Source organism: Ooceraea biroi, chromosome 5 (assembly GCF_003672135.1).
Source record: "Ooceraea biroi isolate clonal line C1 chromosome 5, Obir_v5.4, whole genome shotgun sequence".
NCBI lineage: Eukaryota > Metazoa > Arthropoda > Insecta > Hymenoptera > Formicidae > Ooceraea > Ooceraea biroi.
In genome coordinates this window covers 5,254,441-5,269,285 of record NC_039510.1, presented here as the reverse complement: position 1 = coordinate 5,269,285, position 14,845 = coordinate 5,254,441, and the positions used below count along the sequence as shown (strand labels likewise).

At 49.3% G+C, this 14,845-nt stretch overlaps 1 protein-coding gene across 1 annotated transcript in view; it reads left to right on the top strand.

Moving 5' to 3' along the window:
* Positions 1-2,899: 2,899 nt before the first annotated feature.
* The window catches only part of LOC105287587, a 37,703-nt gene continuing 25,757 nt past the window's right edge, over positions 2,900-14,845 (top strand). Inside the window, exon 1 of the mRNA XM_011353211.3 lies at positions 2,900-3,604. Coding sequence (XP_011351513.1) covers positions 3,548-3,604 — 57 coding nt within the window. The 5' untranslated portion in view covers positions 2,900-3,547. The remainder of the gene's footprint in view (positions 3,605-14,845) is intronic.

The window sequence follows — 14,845 nt, the reverse complement described above, 5'->3', positions numbered from 1 at the left end:
AAAGCTACACGCGACGCAGATCGCGTCTAAAAAGCTAATCAAATCTGACAGATCCGTATTCTATGCCTCGTGCGAAACGCGAGATAGTTACGAAATAGTTCATATGCCAGAGCAAATGATCCTATCGCATAAATCCCGTCTAGCACTTTTCGCATTGATATCGGATATCAATCAAGATATATCGGGAACGAATAAGGAAATGGTTAAGTGCTTACAAGATAAATAGAGGGATAAATGAAATATCTTAGCCATTTGAGATATTGCGCTACGTTTCCGTTAGATTATTATTGGAAAACTACCTTTGCACTATTTATGTATTGCTAATTGGGAAACACTACCAACAAATCGACACTACGCACAACTAAAAGATTTACAAGACCGGTTTTTAGTCTCTTAGCAATCGACCTGAGATCCGCGGCAAGTAATGTACTCGCACGAGTGTTTGAAATTTTAGAAATCAGCCATGTATTGCGCGTTTCCGCGTGAATCTCATGAAGGTGAGTCTCACGAGAGTCCGAAAGTTCGACTGTCGGTTAGAGAACGGTCTAGTCTTTCCTTTTGCGGAGAGATCAGCCCTCATCCCGGCCGTGAGAGAACCAACGAGAGCCGAGTGACTTACGGATACATTGTAGTCGCCGCGGAATGCAATTACATCGTCTGCGCGGACACGAGGAATGCGCCGAGAATAAATACGACGTTTTTATGGCGCGGAACTGGACCGCAGGCGAGACTGACGGCCCTCGCTCGTACTTTTCGACGATCATTTTTGCGCCGCATGTTTAAACAAGACGAGACGTTTGTTATTCCTCATCCGTCACTCGGTGTCGTTTAAGGCCGCATCGATTAAACGAAATTACTCCTCGAAACCTCGTCCATCCGTCGCTCATTCGCGCGTTATCTCCCAGTTTTGTATTTGTGTCTGCACCATGTCGTGTATTTATTCTCGTAATGAGATCACCCTAAATTTTAACCCTTAAATTAATTTCGATATTTTTCTTTGACGAATTAATCAATCGTTTCCTTTTTGCGATGTGCCGCATTGTCGCGATTAAAGTTTGTCGGGTGCGGTGGAAGGATTTCGTCTCGCCGTCGATGGTATCCTCAAAGCACTCGGCCGGGCGGCGATTTTTTCACCCCAGAAACACCTCTCACGCTCCGGGTTATCTCTTCGAGATACGGATCCTCACGGTCCGGTCCTACGTATCTTGACCTTTCGTCGGCGAAATCACGAGACAATGCCGCCGCTCGCGCGGGAACAATGCGCGTGCCGGCGCGGATATGCCTAGGTGACCTCCGATACGAGACCTCCGGCCGCAACGTCCCTTGAATTCCAGCGATGGGGCCGCGGACGAGTGCACAGGCACGCGAGTAATGCAGATAAAGGGGAAATTTAGCGGCTCGCGCGTGTGCACGCGCGATCTTCACAGTTCACGGCAGTCTCGATCTCTCGACCTCTCTCCGGGAGGTGCAACGATCCTCGCGAGATACGCCAATACCATGAGAATGGATGAACCGATCGATGCCCGGCATAGTATATTGATTCGGCTCGATTCGAACGATCTAAAATTCCGTACCTTAAAAAAAGTTCCGTTGCGATTCTTCATTTATTTGCAGAAATAAAGTAATTATTTATGTACTAAGTCAATAAAAAAACTTTAATAAACCAATAAAAAACTAAAATTGCTTGCATATATTTCCGAGAAAATATCAATTTTCCAAAACGCCAAAAATTAAGAAATAATATTAATTATTTGGAAAAAGCAGTACCGATATGAGAATTCAGGATTGATTTATCATTCAGATTCATCCTGGATGGAGCAACATTCTTGCGGCAGGTTATACTGATACTTATTTCTCTGGAGAAGGATTAATTAAAGAATAAGCTTATTCAAGACTCGAACTCCCTTCGACCCTCTTTCGTTCCGCTCTTATAAAGAACGGTAGTCGGATGAAGTTGCGAGAACGAAGTCGCGTCGGGATGGCGCCGATAAATCACGGTCAATCATCGCGCGAGCGGGATCGCTGCGCATTCCGGTTCGTTCCTTCCAGCATTTGTCCGACTCGTGGACCTGCTCGAGTGTAAACGCGATCCAAAAATCCGGTGTAACCTGAGTTCGGAAACGCGTCCGGCACGAAAAACCCGACGAAGACGGGATCCTTGCCTTCGCAAACGCGCCATCACGAAGGTCGTCCCCGCTCGACCGCAAGGCCGGTTATTCATCCGCGCCCGTTGTACGGGGATTTCGTTAAATGTGCCTCGTACTTCCCGCCAGTCATCGTCGTCATCATCGACCGTTGTAATGCAAGGGAGAAATACCGGAGAACGAACGGTCGTTCCGAGAATCTCGTGATGCCAGTTCCGCTTGTCTTCTCCGCCCCCTTGATTTTTGATTGCGACCAATGATCTTGAAAGATTTCGAACCGTACCGCCGTCCTCGAGATTAGGACTTGCTTCTGGCGAGTCAGTTTCCGGCGATACGATAATTTCGAAATAAATTACGTCACATGATATTGTTTGCATTTAATTGCATTTTTGGACTTTATGCATGCTGCATGAAAAGTGGAAGTACTCTTTTGACTTTAAGATCATAATATCTCTCGTCTTATAAATAGATGAAGATATCGTTCAAGTCTCCTCAAGTATCCAGCAACCAATAGCAACCAGTTGAGCAGTAATTAACGGAATTCTTAATTGTTCTTCAAATCGACCACGTATTTCATCGATATTATCATCGATCGTGACCAAGGATCTGATCGGCACCATCGTCGCGACGGGAGCGTCGGGGCGCGGGGATTGAGAATCGCACGTTAGAGAGAGGGTAGAGCGGAGCCCCCTCGCGAAGGAAGCAGAGAGGGGGCCCGCGGATAGAGGCGATCGGCTCTCTCGGATCAGCTGTGAGAGCGGCGTGGCGCCGTCTGCTGCGGCTCTGACCCGCTGTCAGTTGCCCAAGCCCTGTGCTACGGTTAGGACCGCGTGTAATCGTCACCTTTTGAAGGAGCTACGTGCCGACGAGGCCAGCCGTGCGTCGTCCTCGGCAGCGAGCTCGTCCGTCGTCCACTCGCTCATCGTAGCGAGTCTCTCATTGCGGCGAACGACGAGTGAACGAGCGATCGGGCATCCAAGACAGGCGAAAGGCCGACGACGCAGCGATCGACAGTCGAGTGCATGATCGGTCGTAATCCGACCTCGAGGATCGGATCGTTAAATCGTTACTGTCGTCGTCGTTACCATTATAATTATCGACGACGACGAAATCTCTGAACGAGGGATTCCCATATCCTCTTGCTTACGTGACGAGGAAAGGAGACAGGGCAGCTCGCGAAGCTCGCGGACGTGCTTGGTGAATCTGATTGTCTTCATTCTGTGCCGTGGGGAAGTGAAAACGCGTCAGCGGGTATCATCGTCGCGTGGATCATCGACGAGCAGCTCCCGGCGAGCGGCGAACCCGGGGAGGGCCCTGCTAGTTGACTCGAAGGGGGCGAACGATCCAGGATGATCTGGTAGAGGAAGAACGACCGGGCGACTCCCTCGTACGAGAGCGCGAGAATGGCGTGCGGCATGTCGGTGGATGCGACCGCCACGGGCACGGCGCTTCTCCTGCTGGTAAGTTGCTGCGTGTTGCTACTTTACGAGCGATCGGGTCCTGAGCGGCCGATAGCGCGCGTTCGCGAGGGCGTACTCGATAGATCCGGACCTCCTTACGGGCCTTGCCGTCCATTACTACTTGAAGCACTCCGTCTTTACGAGGTTGCGCGGTGGGATGATAAATCGGTCGCCAGAATCGAAAAACAGCGAAAGATAATCATTGTTGATATGAAATAATAAAGATGAGATATATTACAGACCACTTAAAATTAGTAAATCGACGAAGCGAGGAGCGAGTGAAGGCGATTTTGCAGCGCGAACTTAGGAGAATCCGCGGAATAATGTCCCGGTGCGACTTCGCGACGACGCGACGCGACGCGAGGGTATCTAAAAGGAAAGAAACGACGAGAAACGATTAAATACTGGCTGTTCCACGCGCGGATCTCCACGATATCGCCGGCATTGTCCCGAGTCCCGCGAGATCCTGACGCGCGTAAGTGCTTTCGTATGCAGAGTGGCATTCACACACGGCACGCGTCGGCGTGCATACGCGGCTCGAGTCAAGGATACCGGCCGTTATCTAGCCCGTGCTCGCTTTATACTTACATCGAGTGGGTACATGCTCGACGAATGTACATGCATGCTGTGCTTGTCATCGTCGTCGTCATCGCAGCCGAGCGCTACTTTCGTTCATGCAAGGCGCGGAATGTTCAGCTTTAAGTTTGGGTCCTTTGCGATTACGTGCTTTTTCTTACGCAACGCCACGTAAAATGGGACGACGCGAAAATTTCGTGGGCCCGTATAATACCCGCGGTTTATAGTTGAGAGAGAAAGGGAGAATATGCCAAGTTACACGGAATTTACGGGGAAAAGTCGCCCGACGAACGTCGGCGTGAACTTTTAATTGACCGCGCTATCAGATCGCGGAATGTCGGGATCGAGATTAAATTGCGCTCACGAGCGGTGAAATTACTTATAATTAAATAACGTGACTTACGAAACTCACGATGGAATCCATATAATATGAATTTACGCGAGTGTGCAATTTATAAGTGAGAAACGATATTGAAAATTGACGTTACGTGTAGGATGAGTCTTCAAGGAGGACGAGGAGGAACAGGACGTTTCCTCGAAATATCGAAAGAATTCGAAGCGGGAATCGCGCTCGAACTGGCCGAGCGAATGAACATGTACATGTGTCGCGATTTGCGCGAGCGCCGCGTTAATTTTCCGTGGGCGACATGTATAATTACGCATACCGCATAATTAGCAACGTTGCTCGCTGCTTCTCGAGGTTAAACTTTTAAAGGCGCTGATGGAGAGGTACATTAATTACCGATTAAGCTTCCCGGCTGCATTAATCGCGCGAATCAGCTCCCCTTCGAGGAGACGTTCATGCGAGAGCACAGTTGTAATTAATACTTAATATAAATAAAAGGCAATTTTTTTGTGTCGACTTAAATGATATCGCGCTTGTGAATATAATTAATAATTAATATTCGAGTCCGTGCCACGATGATCGTTACAAACGAGCCTGGTCAGCTCGTAAATGACACTCTTTTGAAAACCGAGAAGATTATAGATTGCGAGGAAATTATAGATTCAGACATCCGCATTGATTTTATGTTATGCTCTTTCGAGATGAACGTACAACGTATGTATTTCTGAGAACGTAAGACCCATGCGGATCAACTTTGTAGCAACGCGTAAAGCCACTTTGCGCGTCTAATTAAAATTTCATCAATAATTACCACTCTCGCTCGCTCGTAACGAGTTAAGCTCGTTACCACGAGCCCGCTTTAATTGATCGATCGAGAATACTCGCATTCTCCTTCTCGCCTGGACCGAGTCTCTTTCCTTGCGAGTTAAAGGTCCCACTGCGCGCGAATCGCGTGATTGCCGTAATGATGCTCGAGTTCAAAGCGAGAGAGATATTTCGTGCAAGCGCATTAAATTATATCGACGAATCCAGTGGCGGAACGCTCGACTATTCAATTAATTAAGACGCCGCGCGACGATTGTCTGATCGCCAACTGATCCAGTTCTCCAACTGCCAACTGGTTTGTCCGCGCGACGATTCTTTACGAGGGCTCTACTACGAGCGCAGAATTTCTCGGTGCATTTCGAATATCGTAACCGATTTTTCTCCATAACGGCCGCCGTTGAAAAATCGCGCACGGTAAAACGAGATTTATGACCGCATAAAGTACAATTCGTTTGCAACCGAGAGAACGAGAGCAGCGGGATTTGAGAAGCGCGCGAGCGAGTTATGATCCCGCACGGAATTACACGTAAAATGAATAATTAATTCCTTAGGACATACCGCGACACGAGGGCGGGGCGCGACACACGTGTATTATTTTACGCTTGTAATTGACTGGTTGCGCAAGGCGACGTAGGAACATCTCGCTAGTAATGATTTAATAAAAAAAACTTGATTTAATACGAGGCCTCTTTCGGCGAATCAAACTTTCAAGTTCGGATACTTGGAATACGAATACTCGTGCAATCAAGGTTCTTTTCGAGATAATTTCTGATGAATTTATGTAACGGATCAGTCCATTTTTTCAAAACTTGATTTCCTGAGCGCTTGAGAATATTACTAGCACGAAAGATCGACGATTTTACGTAAAATCCAAATTCACGAGCTGAACAATTCCTGCGTTCCCGCACGGACGATCTCGGACACGTGTGTATGCGCGCGAGTTTTCCGCTCCGTCCCACACGCGTCCGCGCCGTGTGCGGTAGTGCACCGCGTAGGCAGATGCGTCTAAGAATTCGCGGTAGTTTAAGATGCAGTAATTTATCCGTGTACGCTCGGAAAGAGTCGACCACGCTCCCGCCCGGTGCGGAAGAATCGCTCGCGTACGAGCGAGCGAGGCCGATGGCACATCCAGCTGAAGCGCGAGGAAAGGCTCTCTGCCGCGCGGAGACGGCCGGCCGTCTCGCCTAATGTCGCAGTTACGTACGTAATCCTAGCGCAAAGTGCACGGGCCTGCGGAACAGGCCGGGATCCTCGTCGTGCGAAATGTTCCTCGGCCTGGCATCGCGTTCCGACGCCGGAGAAATACGGCATTTTCCGCCGGCTGGTTCACGTTACGACCGCTATCTCGGGAGTTTTTTCACGGCGCCGCAACAGGAAACGTCGCACGAGAGTTACCTCGCGCGCGAGAAAAACGCACTGTTATGTCGGGGATTCTCTCGCCGAGACGTTTCCACGCGGATTCGGTCACACGTCGCGACGCGAGTTCCTGCTCCACCCGCCCGGTAAACGCTAGCGAGCTTTACAGGCATTAACAATACGAGATTAACAATGCAAGCGAGTCTCCGTGGCTTGCTCGCGCAGTCTCCACGCGTTAATTAAGATACACCAAGAGCGAACGGGCCGCGTGAATGCAAAACTATATTGACGACACTCCGAGACCTCGCGCGAGTCGGAGCCTCTTCATTCGCGACGACAATGGCGAGCGAGCGAGAGACGGCTTCGTTTAATTAGCACTCCTGCGTGCGGCGGAGGTTCAGGATAATTGGATAATGAGCGGTTTTTAAAAAATCAATGCTGCGCACAGCACGCGGATTAATCCGCGACCGGAAGTGACGAAAATCGACGCGCCGGCAGCATCTCTTTCTCTTTCTCACGCTGATTTTCTTTCTTTCTCTCTTTCTCGCGCCGGCTCACGCTTAATTAGACGGTACCGGGCGCTCAAGAACCGACACGAAATGAGGAGGTGCCTGCTTGTGGCGTTAACGAGGAGCGACCTCCGAGCTTGATCGATGAATCCGATAAATCGCGGATGCCCCGTTGTTTCTTTTTTCCTCCGTCTCTCTCGCTTTTTAATCGGAGCGTAAGGCGCTCGGCGGAGTGCATGAGTTACTGTTGGAAATACGTCGGCCCGCGCATCTGGTTTTCAGATTAATAACGTAAAAATGTTGTTGGCAAGAATATCGCACCTTCGTATTCCAATAAATGTCGATGTTGATATGTGAGGTCGCGTATGTGCGTGTCTGCGTGCGCGTTGCGTGCGAGCGAGATTATCGCTCAAGTCGCGTTTTTCAAATCTGACGTGTGCGGTTAACACTGTTGTTCCATTCTCCAACGCGTAAGCGCGATACGTTCGCTCGCGCCGTGATTAATTAAGGAAGTCGCTGCTGCACGCGCGATAAATCCGCGCGCGCGTGCCGCGCACTGACAGCCTTACGCTGAAAAATCGTGAGAGGAGACTGGGTTGCTTTAAAATTTGATGTTTGAGCAGTGCGATTTGTCCTGGACATGCGATGTCGTTTGAAAAATTGCTAGACCGTAGACGCTCAATTTGCAGGCCGATACGAGTGGCTTTCCCGCAGGCAGAAACTGTTTCTAGCTAACGAAGAGATTTATGATTTCGCACAACGAATGATCATTTTCCACGCACGTAGGGTGCGACGTGTGATCTTTGTCTGCGGTTATCGCGATTTGTTCAAAGTCACGGCCACGCAAAGTGACTTCTTCCTTCTTCCGGATCGGTGCGTTCTCTACAAAAATTCTCACCAAGCTACCAAGCATATCATTTAAGTAGTGGCTTATCTTGAATCATCTATCTCGCGAGTGTTCTTTCGGGGTCATTATGTTTGCTTCTTCTCTCTCTCTCGATTATTAGTCGATAATCCTCTTTCGATGCTCGCCCAGTGCTTACGTCCAGTATCTCGACTTACACTTTTTTAATCGCGGAAATGCGCGCTTTTGCCCGCAAGGTCCATTCCAATGCCAATCTGTAAGTTTACTCCTTATTACTTTCGCATTCACCGAGCGATACTCCTCTGTGTATCACGTAATTATTTTCCCGCAGGTATCATGAGTTTGAATTTTATACATCGTTTTAACAGTCACGTCCATATAAAGCGTGTGCATATTTCAATATATGTCTTTATACGCGATATAACTGCGCGATTCCAACGTAGCATAAAGCGGTTTCGGGCGGAAAAAAGGCTTGCTCGATCGAGGATACGAGGCGCTCATCGCCACAAGGCGACCTCCGGCTAAAGAACGCTAAGATCGGAGGAGAAAGAAAGAAGTCTCTCTTTTTGCCCGTGTGGCGTTCCAGGCTGAGGCGCGTGCTCATTGTTACACGAGGAACTATCCACGAAACCGGTCCAACGATATTACAGGAAATTTATCGCTCTTGCCCGCCAGCGGACGTACGCCACGTCGACGTCGTGGAAACACGACGCAACGGTACATGCAACAATAACCGGCCGGATTGTCGAGGAGAGATCCCGCGCGGGATCGCCGAAGCGATTGGCAGAACGCGCGCATTTCACGCCACCGTTTCGCGAGATCGCGTTCGCCGAACGATCGAGCGGGAGAAAATCCGCGCAAGAACCGCGCGCCGGCCGCCGCGGCCGTAACACTCGTCGCGGAATCTAGGCTAATCGCGGAGACACCGCGGCAAAAAATCTCGGTCTCTCGGTGAAGCGAGCGGAGTAGCTCCGCTGGATTTACGACTCGTTTTTACACCTCGCGGAGGGAATCGAAAGTTTGCGGAAACGACGAGCTGCCGGAGGAATCGTTTGCGAGGGACGACTACGCTTGTCGGAGTTCAGTGAATGATCTACTCATTGCGCAGCAGCACCTAATTTCCTAAAGCGAATTTCTTTTCTATGTATTTCGGTCAATCGTTCAGCCAAGTACAGGCAATGAGCCTCCTCGACGAGACTCTCGTGCGCGCTTCGTCGATTCCGCGTTTTTCAGATGGAAGTACTCGTGCGTCGTTCGCCGCAATGTCCCAGGTGCGATTTATTCCGCGGAGTCTCCGGCGTATCTCCCTCGCGTTTAAATCACTTTATTCTGCATTGTGCAACCGGGCTGATCGCCGGTGAACCAGTAACCAGAGGTGAGGACGAATGATTCACGCGGCGCGCATTCCGCGCTCGGCTGCTGCGGACCAGCCCGGCTCGGAGCGAGTCTGCCTCGCTCGTAAGTCGGTAACCTCAGGACGGCCGGTCTGTAAATCACCCGACGGCGGTGCGCAAAAATGTACCCCTTTTGTGCCGGGGTTGCATCGCGAGCGGGTATGCATGCAGCCCTGTTAGGAGTTTGGTTATTTAGACGGAGAGGAGAAAGAAAATTATTTTTCGCACGCTCATTCGGGGTATATTAACGCCTATTTGTCCCTATTTCTAACAACATCGACGTTTTATCGTTGTACTTAACAACTGCTTTCAAGCTACTATTTATTTTTGTTTATTCGGGAAACCAAACGATTTCTTGTTCTTGAAAACAAGTCTCGTTATTTTGCATTCCCGGTTAGAACAGACTCTTTATCTGGCATTGCATGCGAGCGAACCTCTCGCATGTCATCTCTTCGCGTTACCGAGAATGCTCGACGATCATCCAAGGAAGAGTTTCAGGAATGCAGAGATCGTCAAACGATCGGATATCGGAATTGCGACGCTAAACCGGCGTTCAGGCACGGCGATACCGCGTCAGAATGCAATTATATTATCGTAGCTGTACGTGCAATAATATCGTGGCTGACCATATAGCCGCGATGCACGCTTCGCTAATGGGATTAAATCACGATTAAGGTGCGCATTCACGGAGAAATTCCGGGAGGGGGCCACCCCCGGTTCCACGGGAACGACGCGGCTAATCGCGCGGTACCGTACGACCGTGGCAGGGAAAACTACACTACAGAGACGTAGAGCTGAAAAGATAGCCGTGTGTTGTACGCCACGGGATACCGTTAACGGACGTAAAGACGCGCGGAATTCCACGTTGCATTGTGGCGAACGCGCGTGTAAAGCACGATGGTGCCTCGATAACGGTACACCGTAACAGATAGAGAGCGCCGGCTTGCCGCCTCTGGAGGAGCCGACGAGCCTGCGTGACCGCCATAAGATGTCCATGAAAAAACGGTAACAGTTGCACGAGAGATGATCGTCTACGGTATCCGGATCGGGATGGAAGCGAAGCGTTCCGAGTCGCTTCGATCAAATTCCATCGACGGTCGTGAGAGATGCGAAGGAGGATCTGTGTGATGAAGAGTCCGATGATTGGTGATCGCAGGATGATCAAAGTCTACAAAGAGGAAAAGGACGTACGAGATTTGAGGCTTTCGTTGAGGCTGTTGATTATTCCAATCGGATTTGGCTTGCCGAGCAAGCCAACTGGAGCAGCGTTTCTTGTCACTTCAATTTCGACATTTCGTGAACCTTACAGTGCACCTTATCAAAGAGAGGAGTGGCCTAATAATACATAAAATAACGTATGATTACGTCAATTATGATACATCGTCGTTTGATACGTTGTCGTTCTCGTTACGCAGAACCAGGATCGGTGATGATTGCTCTTTTCTCCCTCGAGAGGTGCGTCGGAAGTCGCGTTATTAACGGCAATCTGGGGCCGTCTCGTATATTGTTGCGCGCGCGAGTGCGTTTCAGAAAGAGAGAGAGAGATGCAAAGAGGAGATGAGAATCGAGTTTACGACGTCCTGGTCTCCCTCTGCTCCGGTACCAGCAACCACGGACCGTAAGTGGCCTAAGTACATCGGCCGGGTGTAAATTACCCGCCAGCCGACGGGACAATAATGGCGGATGACACGTCAGATTTTCAAGGACCGCGTGATATATTATCCCACGTCGCTCTTTGATAGCCATTCATCGCGGCGCGTCGTTTAATGCGCCTTCAACGGGTTCTCCCTTGCATTCCCGAGTGTCCCGATCGAGGCGGGGCATTAAACGGTTTCTTGTTCGCTTCGATTCATTAGCGCGTCGTTACGTTTTTTACTGGCTCTTTCTCTTTTTTTTTCTTGGAGAACGAGCAATCCCGCGTGCTTCCGTGTTCCCTCCGATGACTACCGTAAGATCGATGATGAATCAATTTAAACTTTAATTGCACTTTATGATGCAGCACACGTGACGGTAACGTGAATATTCGCTGGCATTGCTCGACGTTGCTCGGCGTTCATTTAAATTGTTGATTCCCGCGGTGCAACAGGCACGATTAACGCGTGGACATTTTCTCGCAGGACATCCTGTCGACAAACATCCGACACTCAATCCCAGTATTGTCCCAGTGGAGCTACTGGGGACTAGTTGGAGAACGAATATACGTTCCGCTTACCCTTTAACCCAATTTCCGGCCGGGCTGATGGGAAGCTTCCGTTAACATTTTTATCAAGAGCAAGATTCCCCTTTATGATCCGGTGAGCTGCCTTCCCGCATTTCTCGTCGCCATGATTAATCAAGACAATAACACGGTTGATATCGAATGGCAGAGTCGCTGTTTCTTCCTCGTTATTTTTTTCGTTGTTCAAAATCATGTGAATTATACTAGCATTCAATTAAAGAACTTTTGAAACAGGATAATATCGTAGTATTAAATTCTTATTCGCACTCCGAGTAATATATCTACTTTTTTATTTTATCTGCGACTCGCGGGCGCAGATAAACGTATTTAAAATAATGTTTTTTTCGCGTTCTTGTCACCAAACGTTAAAAATAACGACGCGCCAGAGGGAACCGCGCTTTTAGTAGCCCGGACAAGACACGGAGCCGCGATCTCGCATTCCGGTAACGTCGCCGACCGCCGAGGGGTCTCGTCCTGCACGCGCACGCGAAACTTTCACTGTCAGGATAATTCAGAAGACAATGTGTTCTCGCTTGCACCCACGATTCGAGGCGGCTCGGATGGCGCCAGATATTTTTAAACCAGGACGATAACGGCCGACCGACCGGATTCCGATCGCGGACCATCGTTCCCCTGCCAAGAGAAGAACTACCTTGCGAAATCGCAGGATCGCCAGGAGGGAGATACCCATCCTCCCCGTGTTACGCTACGCGCGACTTGCTTCTGGCAGACGACGCGTCGATGGTCTTTCGATTAATCGTAAATTTTAGGAGAACAGGGAGGGATGAACTAAAGGAAATACAAAATGTAAAATAACTTGCAAATGTTGAGGAAAAAGATATACAATGAAAATATGACGAAATTGAAAAACTGACAAACACGAAGAAACTTGCGTTTGTTGTTCATGCGTGTTTGCGTTACGGATGTGTGCTGCACGGGCTTTGTGCAGAAATGATTAATGCAAAACCGGGAATAAATAACAGTGAATATATTATTTATACCGAGTGGAGCGCAGGTACATTTTTGTATCGCGGGGTATCTCCAGGTATCTTCGTCGCAAAATAAAAGATCGTGACTAGCATCCAGAGTTTAACATTCAGAGTGCACGTGCACGAGAAAATCTGGAATATATAAAATCAACACTCTCGACGCGCGTCTAACGTTAGTCTCGGCTTCGCGAGAACGGGATGGCGTTGTGCAAGGGCAATCGGCACAATTTAGTCGAATCACCGAACGTGTGGATGCTAATCCCGAATTATAATAGAAAAGAGAAAGAACCGGAGTCTCACCTACATTTCGCTTTGTGTTCACCAGCAAGTCTATTGAGCGCGACAACTTTTCGTTAGAAAATCCTGCCTACGCTCATTCACCGAGTCACTGGTCCCGTCAATCGCAATGCATTGTCCGTGCGAATGTGCGTATAAATCCGCGACCGGCAATCCCAGCCCCGGTGACACTAAGCGACTTATTAATCCTTGCGAAACGCTGAAATGGTAGTTGACGTCGAGCGATCAAGGATCCGATCTAGATTCGCGTCGTTACGTCACTTGTCTCTTTCTCTTTCTCCAATCAGTATTCGTAAAATTTTAATTGCTCGCTAATTAAATAAATCCCGAACAAAGGCTTCATTCAAATATAATAATATTAATCTGAACACACAAGAACGTAAGAAACGCGGTTGGCGGTGCGCGTATATTACAAGCTTTCGTTAATTAAAATTGGATAAAGGTTCCAACGTTTCGATTCTGTGGAGGAGGCTCTTCAGCGCGGACAATGACAAATCCAAATGATAATTATGAAAATTGCTCAAGTCGCCGGCGGCCGGGCGCCAGTTTACTCGAGTCTGTAATTTTCCTCAGCGTCGTGTTTTAATCTCGAGAATATTCAGTGGTCGGTGTGTCTTATCGTGCAGGCACGGGTGTCTCGAGGATCGTCTGACAACCGCTCGGTCCCGCCGAGAGGAATACATCGGCGTTGCGGCTCCACCGAGCGCTTCGTCGGTTAGCGTAATTCACGGGGGATTACGTTAATCCAAGCGATATTTCCTCGGCGCAGAAGCGCGAATCATTAATTCCGGATGATTCTAACGTATAGCGCCGGCCTAACAATTTAACTTACCTCGACTTCACCAATGCGGTGAATTTCGCGTTAAGAGGGCTTAATCTTGGCGGAGGACGGAGAAGGGGAAGGCGCTTATCGCTCATGTCATTTGCATGTGACGTCTCTCAGGCAGATCGTCGATCATAAATTTTTCCAGCGTCGCGCAGAAATGTACGACAGCGCTGTTACGTTCGGAGTTCGTTTATCGGAGGGACCCAAAGGGAAGGACACGACGTAGCCCTCTCGCAATTTGACAGAGCGAAATTGCGAATCAAATTAATCCCTTTTAATACACGACAAAGAAACTTGGCAACTTTGTCCAATTTAATCCTTCTCTTTAGAAATATCTTCTCTTTCGTCGTTATTCATATGAATATATGCGCGTTCCTTCTGTCGCGGGCACTTAACGTTTGCTAAAAGGAAATGCCCGTGAAAACGTTTAAATTCTTTCGAGGGAGTTGGAATTCGCGCGAGAGGGGAGAGTCCTAGAGAGTTCGAAGGACTCAACAAGACGTAAAAATTCCTGGCTCCCTGTGGAACAGGTAAAGGGCTCACATGGACATGGATCTCTTGCCTCCCTCGAGCTGTAAAACATTCGTCGGCGGGGAAAGCAGGTAGGAAGGGCGAGGACTCGCCGCTATTAATAGAACTGAGCTTATCTCGCTTATATATAGCCGCAGGGTGCGCAGTCACGGGGGATGCGTGTCCCGACGGACAGATTATTCGTACCGGTTTTTTGACGTGGTGTGCGTCAATCGTCCGGCGGGAACATTCGGGAGATACGGCGAGATGCGGCATGATACTCGCGGCGAAAACGCGCGCTCCTCAGCAAACCCAAGCCTCTGCAAGCCGAGCAAGGTTTTACGATCGATTCGATCTTCGTCCTGAGCATCGGAGGACTAAAATGCGCCTGGACGTTCGCGCGAGACCGCTCAAGATCGCGCGTAATGGTAGCGTCGAACCGTCGCGCCGATCGTCGCCCCGTTATTTATACCCTCCCCCATCGGGGGAGGCAAGGCCGAGAAAAATAGTCTTGAGCATCCACGCTCTCA